The sequence below is a fragment of the Carassius gibelio genome, chromosome A10 (assembly GCF_023724105.1).
Source record: "Carassius gibelio isolate Cgi1373 ecotype wild population from Czech Republic chromosome A10, carGib1.2-hapl.c, whole genome shotgun sequence".
Lineage (NCBI taxonomy): Eukaryota > Metazoa > Chordata > Actinopteri > Cypriniformes > Cyprinidae > Carassius > Carassius gibelio.
In genome coordinates, this window is record NC_068380.1 from 18,277,565 (window position 1) to 18,304,540 (window position 26,976).

Consider the following 26,976-nt stretch of genomic DNA (forward strand, 5'->3'; position numbering starts at 1 on the left):
ATGGCACAGTCATAATACTGACTGTAAAGACCCATGCACTGCCAGTGTGTCCACAGTGAGCTCATGCAATACAAAATCACGTGCTCATATATTATTAGAAATCGATACCCTGACATTTAAAGCTTATAAACATCACTAATTGAGATTTGAGAAGTGCAAACACGCACACGTACAGAAAAAACACGCTCATTTACACGACACTGAGGTCTTCCGCCGGAATTGGTCGCCTGAGGGGGAGGGCGTTGAAACCGGAAGTCATCTCGCCGGTGGGCGGGGTTTGTTGTGCCACGTTGATGGACAGCAGTGGGGACGTGGAATCGTGTCCACCCTGCAGCCGGGACCAGTCTCTCACACATTTATCGCACAAACCCACGGATTTCCTTGAGTTATTCTAGTCCCTCTGTCTAACGCGCGTGTCTGTGTGTGGATGAGTCTGAGCGCGACCGCCGGAAACACAACAAGAGAAGGTAAACACTTTTAAAACCTTCTGCTGATCACTGCATTAGCCTCTCTGCTACATCATTTCCTCTTTAAATGGACATTGCGTCTACAGATTACACATTTCATTCACTAAAGTGTGTCTGCTCCGACCTTCTTGTCTCTTTTTATGTGAAACAGCGCTTTGTTATGAAATTCTGATTAATCTAAAACCATCCAGCTTCTTGCAAACTGTGTAGCTGTAGGTAATATCTCCTAAATTATTAAGCAGCAGGATGTTATCAATTTTTTTAGTAATGAAAATGAATATTTTCATTATATTTAGGAGATATACTGTAAGTTTCAATTGGAAAATCTTCCCATTGGGTTAAACAATCTTCTGAACAGAGCAAGCCTCATTACTTTGCCTTACCTAGACATCGACTGTAAATGTGACAGTTACTAAAACAATTATAACATGGCCAATACATATCAGTGCATAACATGTGCATCTTTTTAGGATGAAGCTAAAAGAAATCAACCGAACGGCTATCCAGGCCTGGAGTCCAGCGCAGCAGCACCCCATCTATCTGGCAGCAGGTAACTCCAGATACGTCCAGACACTTCCTATCCTGCACACTACAGTGGACCCAAAGATATTTCACTTGCGCAAACTATTTACAGGATCATAACATTGCTTAATAGATTTGTAGTTCATGAACAGTCTGATATGATTAAGAAAAATTCATATGAAACATGAAATAAGTCCGTTCCCGTGGCTCAGTGGTAGAGCATTGTGTTAAAAAGGTTACGCAAAAGGTTGTTAGTTCAATTCCCAGGGAACACCTCTACTATTTATTTAAAAAAATATATATATAGCCTGAATGCACTGTAAGTCGCTTTGGATAAAAGCATCTGCTAAATGCATAAATCTAAATGTAAACAATTACTAATTAATCATATGTAATGGTTTTATAGTTATTAACACTTTTTGTGTTTTTTTTCAGTACTTTTAAATACGTTTTCTGAACTGGCTCATGAATCAGTCTAAATGAATCATTAGTGAATCAAGTTTGAATTTCATTCTTAAAAATAATCACAAGCTACTGGAAATAGGTCAGAAGTCTGGGGGAAAAGTCTAATTATAGACCTCAGTCGGGTTGGGCGGCATAATGAATGTAATGCGGGTGAAAATGAGTCTGTGTGGGACAAACGTAGTCTTCGTAATAGTATACACTTTATAAAGGTGCTAGATCCCGTGATCTTCACAGCTCACAACTTTCAACTTTTTTTTTGTCTACTGAAGGTTTTGTATGTTGTTGTTAATTAACAGTACAATACATTGAGCTCACTGTGCTTTAGTCACTCATACAGCATCGTGTTCATTTCTGTTAGGTATTAAATATGGCGCTAGCCTGACTAGCATCTGTTTGGTTTAACGTGTGTGGTTGATGAATGTGTGTTCAGGTACGTCGGCCCAGCAGCTCGATGCCACCTTCAGCACCAGTGCGTCTCTGGAGATCTTTGAACTGGATCTGGCTGATCCCTCTTTAGCCATGAAGTCATGCGGCTCTCTGTCCTCTCCACACAGGTACTGCGTTTTGCTCACTTTATGTGCTGATGATTTCCAACTATCTCATCCAAATGGCCAGCGAACAAATGCCAGCATTGATGACAGTGCTTTGTTTCTTCAGCAGCAGTATTATGCATCACGGCAGATGTTTTTCTTTAGCTTTCTGATGCATTAGCATGGGAGTTTTATTCCTAAAATAAATAAATATAATGTTGCAGTTTCTATTACAGGGTCTTTTGCTGTCATCTTGTACTTGGAGAGTGTTCATTTTCAGTAACCTTGCTCTTCTCTCTCTAGATACCACAAACTAGTCTGGGGTCCACATGGCATTGAAGACCAGAGTTCGCCATCAGGTGTCCTCATCGCTGGAGGAGAGAATGGAGACATCATCCTGTACGACGCCTCCAAAATCATCGCTGGAGACAGTGAAGTCATCATTTCCCAGAGCGAGAAACACACGGGACCAGTGAGAGCTCTCGACGTCAACTCGTTTCAGGTTATTAACCAAACCAAGTTCCTATTCTACGTTCAGTTTGTGCAAGAACTGTTTTTTTTCCATGACAGTAATATTTTTTTTTCTTTAGACAAACCTTGTGGCCTCTGGGGGAAATGAGTCAGAAATCTACATCTGGGATCTGAACAACTTCAGCTCCCCAATGACGCCAGGACCCAAAACTCAGGTACAGATCTCATGTGCACTCCAGCAGGGGTTTTAGGTTTGTTCTTCTCATAAACGTTGGACAGATGCATCTTCCTTGCAGTCTCAGTAATAGTGTTTCTATGGGACTGCATCGCTGTAAAATTGCTTGTAGTTACAACAGTGGCTCTCAACCAAGCATGGCAAAAGATGATTTAAAATAAGATAAAACAAGTAATAAATAAGCTAAAACAATCACTAAAACTCAAGACATTTCATGTTTAAATGCACACCTTCATCAACTTTGTTTTTTTTATTTATTTATTAATTTTTTTTTTTTTTTTTTTTTTTGAAGAACCAGGGTTCCTACGCCTTGGAAAACCAAGATAAATGATGAAGCCTGGTTAAAAAATGGATTATTATATATGGAAAGTAAATCAACAAAATCTTAAAATTGGGCTCTAAAATATTGTAAATCCAGTAAAATGACTGGAATTGGTTATTGGCTCTTAAAACTGACTTCAGTTACTTATTTTAATGAATGGACAGAAAATATTGAATATTGTTGTGAACCATGGGGGTCCTTAGAGGCAGAATGGTTGAGAGCAAATGTGCTTTTCTAAGCAGGCAGATTTTCGCCTGGTGGATCGAACGCCTGCTCAAAGAGTCCTATAGAGTTGCATAGAAAAGAGAGCACACATATATCTAGAGGCTGGACTCTTGTCCTGGGACAGTAAGTAACTGCCCATCACCCTGTCTAGTTTTGATTTTGTTGTTGCTTTTAGCCCCTGGAGGACATCAGCTGTGTTGCGTGGAACAGACAGGTGCAGCACATCCTGGCCTCGGCCAGTCCCAGCGGAAAAGCTTCAGTCTGGGATCTGAGGAAGAACGACCTGATCATCAAAGTCAGCGATCACAGCAACAGGGTTTGTGCAGTCATACCGCTTTGCCTTGATTTAACTTTTCCTGATAATAAAGTAATTTGGTGTACTTTACTAATGACAACATATTATTTTACTAGGGCTGTTGAGTTAATGCGTACGTTTAATTAATTGGTTACGAAGAAATAACACAAAATAATTATTAATGCAGTTAATTAATTATAATGCAGTTAATTAATGCAGACTTACATGGGTCATCTTACATTTCATACAGTTGATTGTGGGCACAATGTTGTCTGTTTTAGCTGGATTATCAACAAAAATATTACTGATAAAGCAAGTGCAGAACTGTAATGCGTCTCTGAGCAGCACCCAGAGGTGATTCGTTTCTGAATGAATCTGTGTTTTGAATGAATAGGGTGAACCTTGATTCAGTGACCCATTCATACAGAGTTCAGACTCAGCTGTTTGAACGAATCAATCAATCGATGATTTGCACATTAAGATAGTGTTGTCTAAAGACTCGGTACTTCAGTACCATGTCGGTACTAAAAAAATTAAATAAATTAATTAATCAAATCAAGTCTCCTTATGGACCAGTATCTGTAAATGTTAACCCGCAAAAGTTGGTTGAAATCTGAATCTTGCATGTTCTGCGTGTCTCTGTGTGAATGAATGAATGGTTTGTTTACTACATAGACTGAAGCGCGTGACACTTGCAGTAATTTCAGCATCTGCCGTATCAATGAGGACATACATACAGAAACAACATCAACAGAACTGTTCTGAGTCACTTCACAAGCTTTTTACCATTTCATTTGAGTAAATCCCAGTGTCAATTTAAAGGTATTCTCGTCAACACGTCAAAATTAGTTCATTTTTACATAAAGGCATTGTGCTAGAAATATTACTATTATTTAGTAAAATGTATGTGATACTGCTACTAATGTTGAAATAATTTATAAAACTTTATTTTTTTAAGAAATAAATAACACTATTTCTTCCATGTTTTCATAGCAAATCCCCTTTTTTTTTACCACAAAGACAAATTCAATTTGGGTGAAACTTGTTTACTGTTATATAACTTGTAGAAAAACTTTAAACACAATTGTGAATAAGTATAAAGAATGGCATCGGTTTTATTTTTAGTGATACATTTTTTTTTGTGTGTGTTTTGCTTCAGTACCGAAATTGGTACTGAGAACCGTGGATTTCCCTGGTATCCGTACCGAATACAGAAATTTTGGTACCCTGAAAACACTATATTTAGACATTTACCACTACCACCTACTGGCAATTTTACTTTCTTATTTACATCATAATTTTATATATAAAAAAGTGCATATTTCAGTATATATAAAAAAAAAAAAAGAAGAAAGACTATTAAAGGGATAATTCACCCCATAAAATTAAAATTCTGTCATTCACTCCCAAGCATGTCGTAATGTTCCACAATTAAGCCATTGTAGCTTTGAGGTTCTCATTTAACCCAGTAATGGGTCACTTCTCAGACAAGTTTGATGTGTGATTAATTTGCAGTTAATTAATCACCACATTGTGAAATTAATTTGATTTAAAATTGAATCGCTTGACAACTTTATTTGCCATAGTACTGCAAGGATATGCTTGTGTGTTGAGGTAGATTGTAGTGATTGTGTCAATATTACCGTCTGTTGCAGAATACCATGTTATTGTCCATGATGCATGTGATTTTGAAGGTGTTTGTGTTGTGGTTCAGATGCATTGCTCTGGTCTGGCCTGGAACCCGGAGGTGGCCACTCAGCTGGTTCTGGCGTCTGAAGACGACCGAATGCCCGTCATCCAGATGTGGGACCTGCGCTTTGCCACCTCTCCTCTCAAAGTGCTGGAGAGCCACACGAGGTAGATCAAATCATCAGCAGATACTCTTACCCTCCTGGAGTCTTCCCGTGTCCTCATCGGTGTCTGTGTGTGTGCTTTCAGAGGTGTCCTGGCCATCGCCTGGAGTGAAGCAGATCCAGAGCTGCTCCTGAGCTGTGGGAAAGATAACCGGATCCTGTGCTGGAACCCCAACACGGCTGAGGTGAGAGATCAGTCGTATGATGAACACTGAGGTGCCACCAAACCTTCATGGGGTGTAACCTGTGATGCCTTCTCAATCAGGTCCTGTATGAGCTGCCTACCAGTACTCAGTGGTGTTTTGACATCCAGTGGTGTCCCAGAAACCCAGCTGTGCTGTCTGCTGCTGCCTTTGATGGCCACATCAGCATCTACTCCATCATGGGAGGAAGCAATGACAACGCCAGTTCTTTACAGGCTGAACAGGTACAGACGAACTCTCAATACAAGCCAGCTTTCTCAGGAGCTTGATCTGCTCACAGTTGCTCCTGATGTTCTTTGGCTCAACAGTTAAGTAGTTCATTTGGAAATATGGATCCCTTTGGTACGGGGAAGACTCTGCCGCCTTTACAGCTGCCTCAGACCGCCCCGTCCCAGAGCACCGTCACACCTCTCAAGAAACCCCCCAAATGGATCCGCAGACCAGTTGGAGCGTCTTTCGCTGTAAGCGATCACAGATTTGGCATTGTACAGTTTAGAAACCCTAAACATGGTGTGCTTGTTCTTAACCAGCTTTTGTCTTTTTGTGAGCAGTTTGGTGGAAAACTAGTCACCCTGGACAACATCAAGCCATCGGCCCAACAGCCCCAGCAGACTGCCGCCCATGTGGTTCATATCAGTCAGGTTGTGACCGAAACCGATTTCCTTGATCGATCGAATCGACTTCAGGAGACGCTAACTGCAGGGAATTTCCTCGAGTACTGCCAAACCAAGACTGAAGCTGCTCAGAGCGAATTTGAGAAGACGGTTTGGTCTTTTCTGAAGGTGGGACACTGGATTAGATAATAAGCTGTCATACTTGAATGAAGTTGTAATCAATAGATGTATGTGCCCAGGTGAACTTTGAAGAAGATGCACGAGGGAAATATCTGGAGCTTTTGGGATACAAGAAGGAAGAGCTCGCCTTAAAGGTATTTCTGTGTGTCCACAGTGTTTGTAGTGTGAAAATCTGCTTCTTTGTGTCTTCGAGTATAGGACTTGATTAGTTTTGCTTGTGGTTTTCAGATTACATCAGCGTTAGAAAGCAACTGCAAATCTGATGAGGCCGATGTGGTAAGTGTGTTTTAGCACAAACGGTTAAACCTTTCTGTTTTGGACGTGTTCAGGCAACCTCTGCATTCAGTTTTAACCTGTTTCACTTTGCAGTGGGTTTTTGAGAACCAAACAGGAAGATGCTTGGTTGGTTCTTCTGCTTGAATTCGTTATAGAAAACAAGACAGAAAAAAAAAATGTTTTTTGCTTCCCTCTAAGCAAAGGGAAGTGAAAATAAACTACTTCTTTTTGAGGAGACGATACTTGCACCGTAAAAACACTGTAAAAACCTTTTTTTTCTAATCAATAAACCAAAAAAGTGGAATAAATAGTTGAACTGACGACTACCTCGAAATCAACTTCTTAACTCTTTAACTGAAATCTTTCAATGCATGATTTGCAAATCCATTTTTTTCTTCTAAGACACTCATTGTAGAAGCCTGAGCATTATTTCTCCTAGCAAACTGATAAAAGCTTGCACACTGACTCCTAGAAGTTGTTTAGTAGCCAGACAGCCAATCAGAAACAGTCATTTTTTTAGCCTATTGTTTTTTAAACTCACTAAAAATAGTATATTTTGCCTACAACTCAGATGACCATGCTGAATCACGTCCATAAATGGCACAGCACTGGCTAACACAATTGTGGTATTTGTACTTAAAGTACACTAAAAACAGCAATGCTAATGGCCAGCAGTGCCACTTCATATACACCTAGCATGCAGACTGAATGGGGCACCGTCATGTCTCCTTTGGGGCACCAAATGGCCATTTTTATTTCAGCACGCTGATAATGTTATGTGAAGAACTACTTAATGCACCTTTGACATCACTGTAACTGTGTTTCATTTGTCAGCTGAATACGTCATTGAGGCTTGTTCGTTTCAGAAAAGCAGAAATTTACAGTAATTGCAACTCAAAAAGAATAAAGCCGCGTCTTCTATAGACAATGCAATGGTTTTAATATGACAAAAACATCCATAAATAAATCTGTAAACCAGTGACAGGTTTCAATGCAGTGAGACAAAAAAAGAAAAGAAATCTCTAATACTTCTAATGTATTTTATTAGCTTTTCATGTTACCATCACTTTATCTGTGCAATCATTTTGTTCGCCTAATTTCCTTCCTGACTGTGGTGTGTGAAGCTTTCACTCGTACCTGCTGTCAAACCTCCCCATCATCCCACTCCTGCTCCCGTGTCGAACCCTGGGGCCGACCCTGTTTCTAAGCCTCAATTAGTCCTTGTATCTGAAGACACTGCTGTGCCGGCTCAGCTTCAACTCGAGCCAAAATATGTACATGTTCTCATATTTACATGTGGTTTTTTTTCGTATCAAGGTTGAGAAGAAAAGCCCTGTAGAGGAGGAAGCAGAAGCACCTGACACGGAGACATCTGACCTAGATGAGGTTCCTTTTGAAGACGAAGAACCTGCTGTTGATGAGACGTCCAACACAGAAGAGACTCCAGCTCCTGCGTCAGACGCCATTAACCTCAAAGTTAGCCAGGGCAAGTTTCTGACCGATATAACCCAAGTTGATTGATGGTTTAAATATTTTTATTATTAGAAATATTAGCAGATAGTCACTTGTAATTACACTTTTTTTAAATACAAACATATAAAACTTACATTTTCCAAGTTGATTGATCAATAAAGATTGGGAGTGAAATTCTTCTAAAGGAACTTGAGTTTTTGCTAATGATTCCATGCTTGCTTTTTGCTTCAGATATTGATGGGCTGATCACACAAGCTCTGCTGACTGGCGATTATGAAGCCGCGGTTAACCTCTGTCTGCATGATAACCGAATGGCTGACAGCATCATCCTGGCTATTGCTGGCGGTCCTGAGCTTCTGGCAAAGACTCAGAAGAAATACTTCAGCAAAACGCAGAGCAAGATCTCTAAGGTGTGGTCATGTAGTATTACAGTAAACATGCTTCTAATGTTTTGCCATTACTGTGTCTTCTGTTAGAGGTGTTATTATAAATGAGAGAGTCCTGGTCCAAAGATAAAAAAAAAAAGGACAGCTCTAAGAACCAATCCCATTTCCTTTTTCATATTTATAGATTTAATATAATATTTATGCAGATGTTCAAACACATGGAATGCTTTGCTTTAATAATGATGTTCAATTGAGTCTCTCAGATGTGTTTTAAGTGTTTAATATTGTAAGGAACTTCAGTAGTTGATGTCTTCACATTTAAGCTAACAGCTCTAATGTCGGATCTCATTGTGTTTTAGCTCATTAGTGCTGTGGTGATGAAGGACTGGTTGGACATTTTGGAGACCTGTGACCTGCAGAACTGGAAGGAAGCTCTGGCTGCAGTAATGACTTACGCAAAGCCAGAGGAGTTCTCCTCGCTATGTGGTGAGTCGAGTGTCCAGAATCTCTTCTACAGGTGCATGTAACACTGGGTTATAGATTGAATATTTGAATATGTTCTCAATGATTTTGTTGGCTATTATATATTGAATAATTATACATGTCAGGGCTCAGCAGTAAGGATCACCTGAGGGTCGGGGCCAGGTCAGAAAGAAATCTTATATTGGATCTGTGCATTTGGTCTTAAAGTGACAGCAGCCTAATAAACCTGCTGCTCTCTGTGTCATTAATAACACAAAGAACAAAGATAAGGGAGAATTAGTCGATTCATATGATTGAATAACTGTAACACACTATAATTTATACAGCGAAGACCATGAAGTTTGTCTACTGTTAGACCTACCTGAAAAAAAAATTGTAATGTTTTTTTTGTTATTATTTTATAACTGGCTGTTTATTTGTATTTAATAATGTTTCAACTTTATATTTGTTAGTCTAGTATTTTTTTGTCGTGATATTGAAATTGGGATTGAGAATCGCCATCTAAAGTTTTGGTGTCATAATAGCTGATGTATTAGAAAGGTTACACGGATCAAAAAAGCAGAAAGATTTACTTTTTTTCATTTTATTGATTATATTTTAAGCCATTTCAGAGCAAACACATTAAAATCTGATTATTTATAGTGAATGTTGTCAAGTTTGAAAAGATATTACAATGTATATTTTTGCTTGTTAGGTTGTCCAGCCCTGTTTTCGATTACTCCACAAATATTTTCAAGGGTAGTTATGTGTGTGAATGTGTGGTTCTCTCCTCAGGTCTGCTGGGCTCCAGGCTGGAGGCCGCTGGGGACGCGGCGCTGCAGGCTCAGGCCTGTCTCTGCTACATCTGCGCAGGCACCGTAGAGCAGCTGGTGGCCCACTGGGTCAAAGCTCAGGACTCCTGCGGCCCGCTGGCACTGCAGGTGAGACGGGATCCAGCAGCCCACTGCTCAAAGACCAGCTTTTATTGAGCTTGCTTGTTTTTGCATGTGTGTGAACACGGTATGACGTCTGTTGTGATGTGTGTTTGTAGGAGCTGGTTGAGAAGGTGGTGGTCCTGCAGAGAGCTGTGCTGAGAGCTCAGGGTGGTGTTTCTGATATGGGTGCCCTGCTGGCAGAGAAGATGAATCAGTACGCCAGTCTGCTGGCATCACAGGGCAGCTTACACACCGCCATATCCTACCTGCCCACCAACACTCAACAGGTGACCGTCAGAAGCTGTGTAGATGGTCACACGAGAGAAGGCTTCCCTGATAGTTAACTGCTATTGCTTTTTCTAATGACTTGTAACTCTATATCGAATTATAATGACCTCAATTACACCTGGTTTTTCTCAATAGTGGTCAGCACTAAAAACAGAGTAAACGTGGTCTAAAATGGTCCGATTGCACATGTGGCTGCATTTGTAGGAAAAATATGAATGCATCCTGATGCATCCTGGATAGCAAGGCAATGCACATCTTGCATTACATGCAGTAATTTTATTAAAACAAGGGTTTCTACCTTTGCTGGTTAGGTCAGTGTTGTTATAAACTATAACCTAAATATTAGATGGAAAAATACTATTTATGGAGTGCTGCCTTGGTAACTAACTGTAATTAAGTAAGTTGAAGTACTAAAATTACTCAAATTGATTTATATGATATAAAAATCTAAGTTATATAGAAACAAATAGTAAAAAAATAAAAGCATGTAAAAATAACTAAAAGTTAAACTGAAAAAAAAAATAAAAAAAAAAAAATAAAAGCTAATTTCGAATATAAATAAACATTACAGTACTATATAAATAAATGATAGGAAAATGCACTGGGTATGTATTTAAAATCTGGCACAATCCATTCTAAAATGAATCTGTGTTGCTGGATTGAAATGTGCTTTTAAGAGGCTATTAAGTTTCCTGAAGAATTATAATTTGGACTATGTTTGTGATCTTAGTTCTGCAACTCAGTCATGAGAACTGTAAGATTTAGAAAGTTTGATTCATTTCCATGAATCAGTTCAAACTGACAGCTTAACTTGATCTACTTAAAACTCATCTATTGGTATGCATTAAAAATGATTAAAAGTGTGCCTTTTGGGTGCTGAAAATTTTAAACTGTTTAAATGGTAAAATACTAAAACTTATATAATTTCGTTATACAGGTTATTATTAATTACAAACAGGGCTTTTGGAGTACTCTGCATACTCTGCACTATAAATGTTTATAATAATCTGTTTATTAGTTATTAAATTAAATTGAATGACAACCATGATCAGAAATCCTGACATTTTTTAATAGACAAATAGAAAACAGTCTCTCATGTGCTATGGGCACTGTTTGTTGTTATTTGCTATTTTAGTAGTGTTTCTAGGTTTTAATGTCAGTGTTTGTGTGTAGGTTTCTGTGCAGCAGTTGCGTGATCGTTTGAGCAGAGCTCTGGGTCAGCAGCAGCAGCCTGGAGCCGCAGGGACTGGGACGCTTCCCGCCGCTGTACCAGAGCACACATACACACAACCTCAACCTCCACAGGTCCCCGCGCAGCCCGCTGCACCTCCTCAGTATTACCAGCAGGTACCAGAGACACTCACACCCGGCGGGCACATTATTTGACTCGCTAGTGGCCCCCAGCGGCCGATACCAGTGTGTGTTTGTGTTTGTGTTGTGTTCAGGGTAGATCCGCCACTACTGTCACATCCTGGAGTAACCAAACCCCTACAGCTCTGCCCAGTGTCCCTCACCCGCTGGTGCCTGCCGCTGACCCGCAGGTACAGACCCACAGATCTGTGCCACGCTGCTCACACTGACCGATGCAGACCTGCGGAGTCTCTAACCGCTCATTACGCTACCATAATCTGACTTACTCTAGAGTTTGAGCTATACAACAAAGTTTATGTATCCATGTGAGCTGCATTTGGGTTTAAACCATAACGTAACTTTTTAACTTTACTCCAGTGACTTCCATTATAACTGGATTTTACTCTAGACACATTTGTTTTCTAAACTGAGGAACAAGATTTATAGCTGCAAACTTGTCTCTACATATACCCTGTCGTTCAAAGGTTTAGTATCAGTATGATTTTAAATGTTTTTTTTTTTTTTTTTATATATATATATAAAACAAGGCATTTATGCTCATCGGGGCTGCATTTATTGGATCAAAAATCTAGAGAAAAAACAACGACAAAAATCTTATGCAATATTAACACTTTTAATAATGGGTTTCTATTTTTATACATCTTAAAATGTAATTTATTCCTGTGCTTATTTTTTTAGTTTGGGAATATGCGATATAATTTCAGGATTCTTTGATTAATAAAAAGTTAAAAAGAACAGTATTTATAATTAAATAATATACTGTTCCGAACTTTTGAACAGTACTGTATACAGTCACAGTACTTGTAAGTTGTATATTTTAATTGAATGCTGTTCTTCTCAATTTTCTAAATTGTGAAAAAAGTATCACGGGTTATAAAAAATATGAAGCAGCAGAACTGTTTTCACATTGATAATAATCAGAAATATGTCTTAAGTCAGCATATCAGAATGATTTCTGGAGATCATGTGACACTGAAGTAATGATGCTGGAAATACAAATTTGATCACAGGAATAAATTACATTTGACAAGTTATTCTAGAAAATTTATTCTGAATTATAATTATATTTCACAATATTAATGTTCTTAGTCAAATAAATGCAGTGTTGGTGAAGATGAAGACACTTCTTTCTAAATCATTTAAGAAATCTTACCAAGCCCAAACATTTGCACGATCGTGTAGCAGGGATGGTAAGATTCAAACTTTCCACATCACCATAAAAGTTATTGATTAAAAAAAGTGTGCATTGGAGGCAAGTTGGCGTTTGTATCGGGATGCATCATTACAAACATATTTGCATCGGTAAAAAATTATTTAATTATATAGAATCTTTAGTATACAGATACAGATAAAGTAGCACAGTAAAGATTACATGTATATGAATGCATTAGTGAGCAGTCTTGGGAGGGTTACTTTAAAAATGTATTCCGTTACAGTTACTTATTACTTCATAAAAAAAGTAATCAGTAACATAATCCAAGTACCACAATATGAAAGCAATGCAACTGATTACTTTTGGATTACTTCAAGGTCAAATATTATTTTTTAAAAACAACAACAATTATTAAGAATTTCACAGCCCTGAATTAATATATATGTAAAGGACTATACAGACATCTAGTGCATGGTATTGGTATTACAGATTATTTAGTTTTATTTTGAAGAAAATATAAGAGAATTTTAAGGAAATGTTTCTTCAAAAGGGAAATAGAGAATACAAATATTTGTTTTCTCTTTGCAAATATAAAACAAATTTTTAAAAGTGCTAATGCTTCTTTAGGTTGGATGTCGAATCCTTCGATGAAGAAAGTGTTTTCGTTGCTTGAAGGCACAGTTTGCACTGTACAACGTTGTTTGCATTTTCTTCTTTTTAAACAAAATAGCAGCGGAATTTGCATGAAATGAAAGCGTTTTTATATAACGAGTATATCGTTTAGCAGCAGTGATTCAATCTGCGTCTGAGGAGATTGTAGACAGCTGTTATTTGCGCATGCACCAGCGGGTGGCACACATGACTCGCATGAGTCATTAATCAAGCTGCGCTTAAAATAGTGTTATTATGCCAAAATACTGATTTATTTAGTTTTAAATGAAACCATTGTTATCCTGATAGTATTCCCCCCTTTTTCAAAATTAACTATAATTAATATAACTAATAACTATAATTTACTTACTACGTTTTTTTACGTAACTGTAACGGATTACAGTTACTGGATTTTTGTATCCTGATTAAGTAACGCCGTTACATGTATTCCGTTACTCCCCAACCCTGTTAGTGAGAGCGATTGCGTGTGTGAATTAATTCTACCTGGCAGCGTTTCTCTACTAGTAGTGAAGTCCTGGGATTTAGTTAAGAGAGATATGCTTGAACTTTTCAGTTACCAAGCTTTTACTGAGAAATCACAGAACAGCGTTGACAATACTTTTCTGCGCTGAATGATTCTGTGTGATCTGTGAGTGATGTACACGCTATTGTCTGTAGCCTATGTGTGTGCATTAGATTAGAAACGGAGCATAAATGTGGAAGTCCTTCAAAGATTTCTTATCCTGTTGCGCCCTCTATAGGACCAGAAACTAGTCGACGTCAAGTTTAAAGCGTCATGGCAGAGCATTGAAGTTGATCAGTCAGTGTAACCCCTAAGGCAGGCTGGATCACGCTTCTTCCTCTCAACATGTAACATGTCAGAAGTCATTCTAAACCCATTTCTGTCTCTTCTGTCCTCAGATGGAGTCCACAACTCCAGCCTTTGGTCTTCAGTCTCCAGTGAGTGCGTCCGTCCCTGCCTCCGCTCCATTTATGTACTCCCAGCAGTACCAGAGTAAGTGTGCAATCACAGAAATCATGACTGCATTCTCAATTCTTACCACCAAACATTAGAAAACTCTCACTAAATGAGCTTAAAGGTGATGCTACAATGCTTTCTCCTATCTCAGCTACATACATGTAAAATGCAATAAATACATTTGTCGAAAATCATAATTAAAATTAAGTCTCTGAGACTAGTATGTCCTGTGAATGATGGCTTTTGTTCAGAATGTGAAAAATTTCATTTTTCAGTTTTGACAGTTGACAAGTCAGCCCTCCGTCTGCTGAGTTTCGGAAGAGTGTCCATGTTTTGGCGCTGTGGTTCTTTCAAAATCGGGATGGGTATCGATTCAGATATTCCAGATTGATTTGATTTCGATTCACAAGCTCTCAAATCGATGTGACTTTCTATACTCGATTCTCGATTCAACTCAATGAATATAGATTTAATACAAATACTATATTTATAAAAAAGAACAGTGAAAATAAGTTTACAAGTGGGTAATTAATAAAAAGAAATTAAGAGTCACAAACCTCTATGATATATGTATATTTGATTTTAGGTACACTTGGTTACATTAAAACAGAACCCATCTCTAATTTTCAAATGCATACAATTATGTTAAATACGTACAATACAATTTTGATGCAAGTTAAAAAATGTATGCTGGAAAAAGTCAGAACGGTTGCATAACTTGATCAAACAGGATCAAGTTATTTAATTTTTAAGATAAAATAATCATACAATTTTACTAAATTTGCTTAACATTGAGGCTACAAGCCTATGAACAATGTAGTACAAATAATACTGGCTTATTGGTAATAGTTCACCCAAAAATGAAAAATGAGGTCATCATTTATGTATGTATTAGTTATCATGTATAATATTTTTTTTTCTTCTGCTGAAAAAAAAAAGAGAAGATTTTTTTGAAGAAGATGGGGAACCAATCTTTTTCGGTCTCAAAATGACGTTTTTTTTTTTTTTCAATGTTATGGAAGTCAACTTTTGTGTTCAACAGAAAAAAGAAATTCATACACGATGAATACATTCAGATTTGTAGTATTACTACAGCATTTGACCTCTGCATTACAAATCACGCAAACAGACAAACAGATTTGTTCTTGTCCACAACACTATCGTCGTCATCGATTTGCGAAATCTAAAACGCTTCCATATTTCTGACTTTTTATGTGAAGGTGGCATCAACGTCGACAAAGAACCTGAAACAATTTTAAGCACTGAATGAATGAATGAATGACAGGTTCGCCTCTCGCTCCTTGGTAACATCGCACAAGGCAAATAAGAGGGTGGCATCTAGTGGAAAAGACTAGTAATTAGAGTTACGTTAATCTTGCATTCAATGTTGCAGAAATAAATATGGAAAAAAAAAAAAGATTCGTGGCCTTTGAGAATCGATTTTGAATTGACATTTTTAAAAAAGATTAATCGAAAAATATATATATTTTTTTTACCCAGCCCTATTTCAAAACATCACTGGATTTGTGTTGGCCCTATATCGGTTTACCAGTTTTTTTGTTTTTACCAAATCTTTTTTGGCATTATAACATAATAATAACATAACCTTTTTATTATATTAAGTATTTAACGGGATTTGAGGGAATAAAATTGATATATATATATATATATATATATATATATATATATATATATATATATATATATATATATATATATATATATAAATCTCGTTAAATACTTAATATAATAAAAATGATTATTATGTTATTAAAAAAGGGAGAAAAAATTTTTTTTTTGAGTAATGCATTTGAACTATTTGAAACTAATAATTTAAACCACCCCAACCCGCCAAAATAAATAAAATAAAACTTACATTCCTCATCATATCACTGCAGAAAACCGCTTGGTTTATGACTTATGTCTAGTCACATTCAATTGCCAATTACTTTAAAAATGGTGACAACTGACCAAGTTGAATTGCTAGATATTATTGGGAAGATTGTGCCGTGGTGATGCAGTTGGTCTTTGAATGCAGTCCCTGAACTGGTACTCTGCTACTGACCGATGGCTGACCAGTGACTTGCTAGCTGTATCCAAAATTGCATACTGAGCAGTTACTTTGCACTCATTAAAAAAGTACATTCTGTTTAAGGGTGCAACAGTAAGTAGTGCAGAAATGACGGATTTCACCTGCAATGCATGAATGTTTGTGTGGATGCTGGCTGCTGTAAAATCTTTGCATGAACTTTTTGCTCAGTATGTATTGAGATGTATGTTAAAGGGATAGTTCACCCAAAAATGCAAATTACCCCATAATTCAGGCATCTTCAGTGTATATTACTTTCTTCTTTCAGACGAATCCAATGGGAGTTTTATTTCCAAGCTTTTATGGCTTTATTTTTTTTTTTTTGTCAAAAGTCCAAAAGAAGTCCAATAAAGTGCATCCATCCATAATGAAAAGTGCCTCACATGGCCACAGGGGGGTGAATAAAAGCCTCCTGAAGCGAATCAATGCATTTATGTAAGAAACATATCCATATTTAAAATGTTATATCCACCTTTCTGTAGCTTCCGCTAACTGCTAACAGTAAATTTCATTTTTTAGGTGTACTATCCCTTTCACTGAAGCGGTTTATTAATGCACACTCATAACTGTGGCTGTAATGTGAAATGACTAACCACATATGCCTGTTGTCTCCTCTTCTCATGAACTTCAGACTATCCTCCCGTTCAGCAGTTCATACCTGCCGCCGGGACTCCTGGCATCTATCAGCCTCTTCCGTACTCTTCTTCTATGGCCTCTCCTCTTCCTCCTCCAACCTCTTCGTCCTCCTCTGCTGCCGCTGCTGTCTATCCTCCACAGTTCATGCATCCTGCCTCCTCTCAGCCGGCAGCTCCTCCTGTGATCTCTGGGCCTCCTCAGGGAGGTCAGCCTTTCTCTCCTCCTCCTCTCTCTTCTGGCATGTCTTTCCAGCACGGCGGGCCCGGGTCGCCCACGGCTTATCTTCCTCCTCCTCCAGTCGCCAGAGCTCCAGGTACTCAGACTGAACCCGCACTGATCCCAGCCTCCCAGAGAACAGGTCTGCACTGTGCACGAGATCCCAGACATAGAAGCTGTATCTGAAATTCATCAAGTGTTTCTATACTATAATATATACATATATATACACATGCTATAATATATATGTATATATATATATATATATATATATATATATATATATATATATATATATATATATATATATATATATATATATATATATATATATATATATATATATTAGGGGTGTAACGATACGCGTATTCGTATTGAACCGTTCGGTACGAGGCTTTCGGTTCGGTACGCGGTACGCATTATGTACCGAATGGTTCGTTGGACTAATTAATTATATTTGAAAAAAAAAAAGAGAGAAATATAATGATATGCGTTCAACAAGGTAGCCCAATAACCCAAATGACGTAACAGGCAACGCCCCTGACACCCCCGAAGAAGAAAGAAACGCCAATTTATAGTTATATGTTTATGTTAGGCTACTCAGTCAGGCGCTCGCTCACTCAGTACGCGCTGAGTGAGCGAGCAGTTCGTGCATGGTACGTGGTGGCCAGTGCGTTTAATAGGCCAGAAATAGAGGATCCAATAACCAACAGGGAACTTACAGGGAATCCAATGTGCATCCAAACACCAGACCTGTTGGTTATTGGAGGATCTTCTATTTCTGGTCTGTTAAATGCATTAGACACTTTGCAACGAGCCTTCAGCGCGTGCCGAATGAGCGAGCACCTTAGGGGCCGTTCACATATCGCGCCTAAAAACGCGTGGAAAACGCTAGGCGCGTCTTTCTCCTCCTTTCCAAAGTGCTCTGGCAGAAGCGCTCATGAGGCGTCTGTCTTTGCTAAGCAACAATGACGTGCTCTCTCCATGAAGACGCTGAAATTTCAGCAAAGGATAAATGGATTTGCAGCTCTAAAAAAATTGCTTGCAGTAGCTCTGTTACTAAATCTATTTCAAAATTGCAATCCATATACAACTATGATCAGCTGTTCCTTCATCTTGGCTGAGCTTTCAACGTTGTTACGGGAAAGGATGAAGCTGATTGGTTAGTTCTTGTCACATGACCCGCGGTGCGCTTGCGGCATTCTGAAAAGTTGAGATGTTTTTACATTTTGCTGTATCTAAAACGTACCGAACCGAACCGTGACATCAGTGTATCGTATCGAACCGAACCGTGAATTTTGTGAACCGTTACACCCCTAATATATATATATATATATATATATATATATATATATATATATATATATATATATATATAGACACACTACAGCAAATCAGAATGATTTCTGAAGGATCATGTGACACTGAAGACTGGAATCATGATGCTGAATATTCAGCTTTGATCCCAGATATAAATTACATTTGTAACAGATATTCACATAGACACAGTTATTTTAAATTGTAATATTTCACAATATTGGTGTTTTTGGCTGTTTGCAGGGCTATTTTTGAACTAGTAAAGACAAAAAGGTGATTAAAAAGTGGTGATCAGTTGAGTTGAATTATCACCAGTTTATTGTGCATTCTTTTCTAAAATCGAAGTCATAATCTAAAATCTTCATGTTGCTTAAAATAAATGTTGATGGACACATCATGCGTCAGCTGTTTTATATATTTGCAGGAGGATTAAATCAAGACATGGCCTGGTCTTTGGAAGGTGATTTTATGAAGGGACTTGTAACAATCTAACGTGGAGGACTGTTATTGTCCATCTTGATTATTATTAATAAATAATTGCACAAATCAGTAAGATTCACTAGACTTTTGCAAAGTGATTTTGTTTTCTGAAGTAATCCTAAAATGCACAATCCCTTATTTAGATATATAATAATCAAGTATTGGCTGAAAATATATTCAAGGATGTAAGCGATCATTTTGCTCTGCATTTGCATGATAAATGTCACTGTGGCGTTATTAACTTATGATTGAAAATTACTCAATTTAATTATTGTATTTTGTTAGTTGTCCAATATAATTGATTGTTTTCTTGCGTTCAACTGTGCATGCAGAATAAATCTTTAACTGTCAAGTCCTGCCATTGTTGTGATTAAGAACCTACTTCAACCGGTGTGATGTAATGTTCAATAACAGTTTAGACTAACGTCCGCCTGGCATTAAACCTCTCAGAGGTCCAGCAGACTGTGCAGTTCCACCAATTGAAATCCAAAATGAAATGATCTCTTCTGTGTCTCCGCAGGACCTCAGAATGGCTGGAACGATCCTCCAACACTCAACAGAGCACTCAAAAAGAAGAAAGTGAGATGGAAAATCGTCTGCTTGCTTGTAATCTACGTGGATTAGGCTTGTTTTCCTGATTTCATCCTGTGTTTTCGGTCTCTAGGTTCCAGAAAACTTTACTCCTCCAGCACCCATTACAGCACCCATCATGGCCCCTCTAGGAGACCCTCAGTTCCCTGCCAGCCAAACCATGCAGACCCTTCAATCACAAAAACAGGGTCCAGATCAGCCTGTGGGCCCAGCCACCTTCAACCCCATCCAGCAGCAGCCACTGGGACCCCCGGGCAGAAACCCCAGCATGCCTCAGGGCAACATGGAAGGGGCACCTGGAGCACCGATTGGAGATCTCATAAAGGTGTTAGTTTATGTACAATAACAAAACGTATAAAAACTTTTAATGATAACTGTTTGTTGGAGGCATGTTAGTGGTTGTATGCTTTGAGGTTTACTATGTTCTGTGGTCTCTCTCAGCCACTTCAGTCCATACCAACTGAGAAGATCACCAAGAAGCCCATCCCTGAGGAGCACGTTGTTCTGAAGACCACTTTTGAGGGACTGATCCAGAAATGCTTGGCTGCCGCTTCAGATCCGGTTTGTTTGCAGTGGAATGACAATAATAAAGCAAACGCTTATTTCATTATTTCTTGCTCTCGCAAAGCTACAGATTTTATTTTGATCAAATTGTAGCATCCTAGGGTCCTATTTCTCATGTCATTTCTATATCATGTGTCCCTAACTATAAAATACATGCAATTTGTTGTATTTGCATGACTGTTCAATTAGGGCTGGATATTGACATAGGTGGCACAAATCCATTTGATTCCGATTCATTAGCTCTTTATTCAATTCCCATCTGAATTCATTAGTGATTCATTTGGATATATATCAAGTTTAATGCACATCAAGAAAAATCTCAGCTACAGCTGGAAAAGCTGTCAGTTGATATTTTACTATAATAAAAGTTTAAAATACCCACAGTCTAAATTATTAAATTAAACCGTGATTTATTTTTATCAACACTCAGACAAAAACTGATGTAAACTATATTTTTTACTTCTTAAAGATATAATTCTATTTCTACTGTAATTGGTTGTTGAAATATAAACATTTAAATGCTGACTTGCTTTCGTGACAGAATCAGTCAAGCATACATTAATCATGACACCATTAACAGGTTAAGTTAAATATAATAAGTATGTAATACAGTGCATATATTTAGCTAAATGTGTCTCTAGAGTTACATTTTGTAGTTAACATATGAGCTATGGATACTGGCTTTCCTGAGTTAAATATAATGATATGTGACATATAATGTGAAATATAATGATATGTGATTTTAGGGAAACAATCCTATTTATTCAAACCAATAAATGTCCAGCATTCAAGTTACCACCCATAGTAAATATTACTACTACTAAAAAATCTTTTGCATCTTCTGTCAGTATCCTGTTTCAAATAGTTCCAAGCATTCCTACTAAATAAGTTTTTTCCCCCTTCATCCTAACAGCAAACCAAGAGGAAGTTGGATGATGCTCATAAGAGGCTTGAGTATCTCTATGACAAGCTGAGAGAACAAACAGTGAGTGTTTTACCGGTCACTTTCGTGTAATCCAGTGATAATACAACAGTAAACAAAGTCTCCAAATACCGCTGTTGTATAAATACTGTATTTTGCAATGGTTTGGGTGAGACACAAACCAACTCCGACCCGTTTTCTTGTCTCCAGCTGTCTCCAGCTATTATCAGTGGTCTGCACAGTATGGCCCGCAGCATCGAGAGTCGCTGCTACACCGACGGACTCAACATCCACACACACATCGTGAGCAGCAGCAACTTCAGCGAGACGTCTGCCTTCATGCCCGTCCTGAAGGTGGTGCTGACACAGGCCAACAAACTGGCTGTTTGATATCCATCTGTAACACACACAAACCAACAAGTATTCTCAACCCCTCAAGCCATCTTTCCAGGACCAGATGTGCATATACTTTGCCAGTCTTAACCGATCTGGTTTACAGCAATGTTTTTGTTTGTTTATTTTTTTTGTCACATGTATTTTAATGTTATTACATATTTGTAATCATGACAGAGCAGAGTGCAATAGGGTTTCCCCCTTTTATGTCCCAAGTTTAATGGTCAATTAGATTCATAAAATGAAATGCTTTTTAGTGAACAAATAGCAGCAAGCTAATCGTGTCCAGTCCACCGTGCATCATTCTTAATTTATGCTATTCTTTTGGCATTATTATTTCGATTTTTAAGATATCTGATGTTTACGATTATCGCAGCTCCTCTGAATTTCTGTTTATTTTCTAGCAATCCTCTTCGATTTACGTTATGCCATCATTTCTGCAGATGATGTTTGGATATGGAAACAAGGTAACAGGATAAAATAGTTACAATTAATTTCTATTTGAACAGTTTATTTGATTTTAGTATTTGGCATTCATGCAATTGGAAATTTGGGATTAAATCTTGACGTGTGTTTGTTTCATAATTATGCCGACTGTCTTTATTGTACATCACTAAATGTTTTAGACATCTTTTCAGATAATGGTAATGGGATTCTCCTTTTGAAACAAAGGGGGAAATGAAACCGGATCCGATTTGGTAAAAAAAGAAAAAAAAAAGAAAAAAGGGAATTTTGTTTTTATTATTTTTTTTTTTTTTTTTTAATCACAGTCTGTCTGCTTCGAGCAATTTTGCATATGGCTGCACAAAGGTTTGGAGGCTTGCTCTAAAAAGTTTTTTTATGCAATCTGTGTTCTGTTTCAATAATTGAGATTGTACTGTAAATCTGATGATGACTGTTTTGCAGTTTTATTAAAAACAAATTGAGACAGCTGGCTGGCTTCTTTTTACAGATGCACCATGTATTCTGACACCTTTCCATCAGAACCTGCATTAATTGCTTGAGCAGTTTGAGCTACAGCTCATCTGTTGGATCGGAGCACATGGGCCAGCCTTCGCTCCCAATGTGCATAAACGAGCTTTAACTGGCTGGTTCACTCTGGAACCACTGTTGATAGATATTGAGCACTGTTATTCTCTTCACCTGTCAGTGGTCATAATGTAATGCCTGATTTGTGTATATGTACTGTGTATACATATATGTGTATGTGAACACCACACAATAAATTTATATCAAATATTAAAAGAACAATTCATCCAAATATTAACTTTTGTTCCTAAGCATGATAGGAAACCATAATTGAAAAACGCACATAAAAGTCACACAGGATTAGAATGCATCTTAATAAAAACAAAGCATGGTATATCAGTAAAAGTATATGGGTGGGTGACGTGACATGGCAGTTTTGCTGTCTTCAGTGTCAAACATGTATGAATGCAAAATATATTTGCCAAAAACCTTCTCAATATTGTGCAGAAAATTATGCTTTATGTGAACATATTCAACATTAAAACGGTTCATAACTAATTTTTTCAGAATTTTCAACCAAACATAACAAAACTCATATGCTGTGACTGTCCGGCACTTGTTTCTCAAAGTGAGAACTTGAATAAAACAAAAAAAATAAATGCAAAAATTCTCAAAAAAATACAGACAAATAATACAGATGTCTATTTGTGAGCCTACTCTTTTCAAAGTCCAAGCATAATGTTTTGAGTCAGTTCTAATCAAAAAGATTTTGTCACACAAATCAAATTCATATGGTGTGACACTATTTTGGGATATTTGAACGGGCAACTGTTTTGACACCCTTGGGAAGGAGAGGACCTTCTTCAGCAATGTTGTACAGAACTAGCAGTGTATTTCTACTGTTCAACCTGAGGTGAGTCATCATTTTTATTTTTACAATAAATCAGATCTTGTTGGCACTCTGACAAAAGTCCCACTTCCAGATGTCTTTTGGTGTGACACATTTTTTTATAACAATGCAAAAGAAATGTTATTATTTTGTCATAATTATATGTAAATCTATGCTGCTTTGTTATAGCTAGCATGTTGTTAGTATGCTAATGTGTAGCTACAAGACTCAAGGTTGTGCTAAGTGCAGAAAACATCATATGGTGTGACATGTCTGCCTGTCACGCCATATGATTTGATTGTCACACCATATGATATGAATTGTAATTCCCTGCATATATAACAATAAATAACAAAGTCCAATGTATGTTTTGTCTTTTTAAACATTTATTTGGGTCAATCATCACATAAAAGTTTAGTTTAGTTTAATTCGGTGATACAGATTTCTAGTTCATCAGACAGACACCGCAGATCCCTTCACAGAAACCTTAGAATGCTGTTTGTCTTCATCTCAAACCATTCATTTCCTTTTTTTTTGTCAACTTGAGGCAGATAATGATGACAAGTGCAGACAGGACAAAGAGATACAGGGAGAGGTTTGCTACGTGGCCTAATGGTTAGAGGGTTGGACTCCTAATCGAAGGGTTGTGGGTTCTAGTCTCGGGCTCACAGGAATTGTAGGTGGGGGGAGTGCATGAACAGTTCTCTCTCCACCTTCAATACCACGACTGAGGTGCCCTTGAGCAAGGCATCGAACCCCCAACTGCTCCCCTGGCGCCGCAGCATAAATGGCTGCCCACTGCTCCGGGTGTGTGCTCACAGTGTGTGTGTGTGTGTGTGTGTTCACTGTGTGTGCATTTCGGATGGGTTAAATGCAGAGCACAAATTCTGAGTATGGGTCACCATACTTGGCTAAATGTCACTTCACTTTCACTACTCTCTCCAAATTTGACTGGCTTATGTACAATGGAGTCTAGATGAACTGATTTATTTGTGGATCCACTCAGCTACGTTGTATGTTCACGGTTCATATGATATAAAAAAATTGGTTGTTTTACTTATTTTAATACATATTGCAGACCAGTTTTGAATTGAAATGAAATTTGATACACAAACATATGTTCATATGGTTCATACAATATTAAAACAATGTTTGTTTTATTGTTAAATATCAAATAAATCAATAAAATTTGAATATTGCCTTGCAGCATTTAAGAGTGGTTAAATATTTCCTGCCATATGAGTGATCAGTACTCACCAATAAGTAGGATAATACATGGTTTGCATTGACACATGGGGACATTATCATATGGTGTGACACTATATCATTTGGTGTGACATTCCAAATTGTGAAAATAACATACCTTTATTAATGATAAAAACTGAAAATGTTCATGGAATACATAGAAAATAGTATCAGAAAGAGTCACACATATTTTTAAAATTTTCTAGCAAGGTTTGTCACAATAAATAGAAAAAATGTTGAAAGACCGACGGCATAGGTCTCACATTGAGCAATGTTTTAAAAAATAATACACAAATTTAATTAATTTTCACAAAACTATAATGGATCACAGTTTAGTTATGATAAATGACTTTGATAAAGTGAGTAACTTAAGAAAGATATAATCCATTTTCAGTTTATATACAATTATTTTCATGTCACACCATATGACGATTGTAAGCACTAATACAACAAATTGTCACATAAATTCTGATTCCAATTGAAAATTTTGAAACAACATATGTTTCTATAAAGATGAGAGTTAGTAGAACAAAAGTCAACCATTTTTATGCCTGTTATTTGAATTTTTTGAAAAAACACTTTTTTATGGTACATATGTCACTGACCCATATACAGTAATGCGTTACATTAATAACTGCACACAAACAAAATATCCAAACAGGTTTACAGAACAAAAGTTTTCTGGAACCACAACCTTCTGTGTTTTATACAGCTAACTATAAATAAAAACATGAATGAATGAATTTACTTTACATTTATATCCTAACAAAAACGAGAGTGTTCCTGGATGTCCTTGGAAGCTGTTTTATTTTATTTTATATATAGTACTTTAAAACAACAATGACAATGCTGTTACAGATGACAATATTAATGTTTTGTATGATCTTTTCAATGAATGCACAAGCTAGATATAGAGATTAGTTCACATAAACACAATTATTACATTTCAAAAGAGCTTAAATTAAGCTTGAATTACTCTTAGATACACTTATTAAAGAATAAATGGTCAAATATGGTATTCTAATGCAAATAAGTGCCCGTTAAATCATTTTTGAATCAACATCAACTTACATTTACAATGCAAAATACATGCCAATATGAGACCTTTTTGTTCTTTTTTTTTTTTTTTTTACCTGTAAATGACTTAAATCGGCATGGAATAATAAAAAAGCATTTATTCACCAAACAACCAGCATGTTGTTATAATTTCCTACAGAAATCAGTTTTATTCAGAGGAATAATCACCCTTGTTTTTCCTCTCTGCATCCAATAGCTGCTACATGCCAGATTTGCGCGGGTCCCATTGACCCGCCTGATCTTCACGCGTTCTGTATCACCTGCCTGGGCCTCGCCCACGTGGAGGCAGCACTCACGGACGACACATGCACCCACTGCGCCGAGCTGCCAGTGTGTGCCCTCAGAACCAGGAGAGAAGTGGCTTGGGCAACAGCAGGGGTGAGGCCCACTGCCACAAGGCGAGCAGCTGGTGGGCCCTCCCCTGCCCGAAGAAGAGTTCAACGCTGTCAACTTCGCAGACGATAGCTTCCACCCCTCACACAGTCGCAAACTTTGTCACCTTCAGAGCTGGTGAGGAAGACGATGTCGCTCTCGGTGTTGGAAAAGGATTGGGTGTCTCAGTTGGACTGCCTCGACCAAGAGGGCCCTGCAGACCTCAAGGAGGAGCTCGTCAGGGTGGTCGGCAAGGCAGTCACGGAGCTGGACCTCGCTTGGAACAGACCTGACAAGCCTGTGAAAAATAAGCTGGACTCGTGGTTCCTCCAGTTGAACCACTGCCAGGCCGCATTGAGGAGAAGACTGCTGACTTGACAGTTCTCCAAAAGACAACCATTCACACCTTGCACAAGGAGGGCAAGTCACAAAAGGTCATTTCAAAAGAGGCTGGCTGTTCACAGAGCTCTGTGTCCAAGCACATTAATAGAGAGGCGAAGGGAAGGAAAAGATGTGGTAGAAAAAAAAGTGTACATGCAATAGGGATAACCACACTTTGAAGAGGATTGTAACAAGACACATTCAAAAATGTGGGGGAGATTCACAAAGAGTGGACTGCAGCTGGAGTCAATGCTTCAAGAACAACTACGCACAGACGTATGTAAGACATGGGTTTCAGCTTCGCATTCCTTGTGTCAAGCCACTCATGAACAACAGACAACGTAAAGAGCATCCCGCTTCAAAAAAGAACTGGACGCTGAGTGATCCAAAGTTATGTTCTTTGATGAAATTAAATTCTGCATTTCCTTTGGAAATCAGGGTCCCAGAGTCTGGAGGAAGAGAGGAGAGGCACACAATCC

At 37.8% G+C, this 26,976-nt stretch overlaps 1 protein-coding gene across 7 annotated transcripts; it reads left to right on the forward strand.

The window, feature by feature from the left end:
- The first annotated feature begins 207 nt into the window (after window positions 1-207).
- Window positions 208-22,494, forward strand: LOC128021445 (protein transport protein Sec31A-like). Of its 7 annotated transcripts, none has more exons than XM_052608610.1 (28): window positions 240-467; window positions 938-1,017; window positions 1,885-2,008; window positions 2,288-2,486; window positions 2,575-2,670; window positions 3,413-3,553; window positions 5,247-5,389; window positions 5,471-5,570; window positions 5,651-5,812; window positions 5,897-6,049; window positions 6,140-6,370; window positions 6,442-6,516; window positions 6,611-6,658; window positions 7,976-8,144; window positions 8,363-8,541; window positions 8,877-9,003; window positions 9,775-9,920; window positions 10,031-10,201; window positions 11,376-11,549; window positions 11,648-11,743; window positions 14,299-14,392; window positions 17,077-17,394; window positions 19,039-19,074; window positions 19,615-19,673; window positions 19,759-20,010; window positions 20,127-20,246; window positions 21,163-21,234; window positions 21,382-22,494. In XM_052608610.1, the coding sequence occupies exons 2-28, from the start codon at window positions 939-941 to the stop codon at window positions 21,559-21,561; spliced, it is 3,744 nt and encodes a 1,247-aa protein (XP_052464570.1). In that variant the 5' UTR covers window positions 240-467; window position 938; the 3' UTR covers window positions 21,562-22,494. The 7 variants fall into 7 exon arrangements, with proteins under 7 accessions (XP_052464569.1, XP_052464572.1, XP_052464570.1 ...); XM_052608608.1 differs by having other exon boundaries at window positions 241-467; window positions 17,077-17,439; XM_052608609.1 differs by lacking the exon at window positions 19,039-19,074 and having other exon boundaries at window positions 208-467; window positions 17,077-17,439.
- The last annotated feature ends 4,482 nt before the right edge of the window (window positions 22,495-26,976 follow it).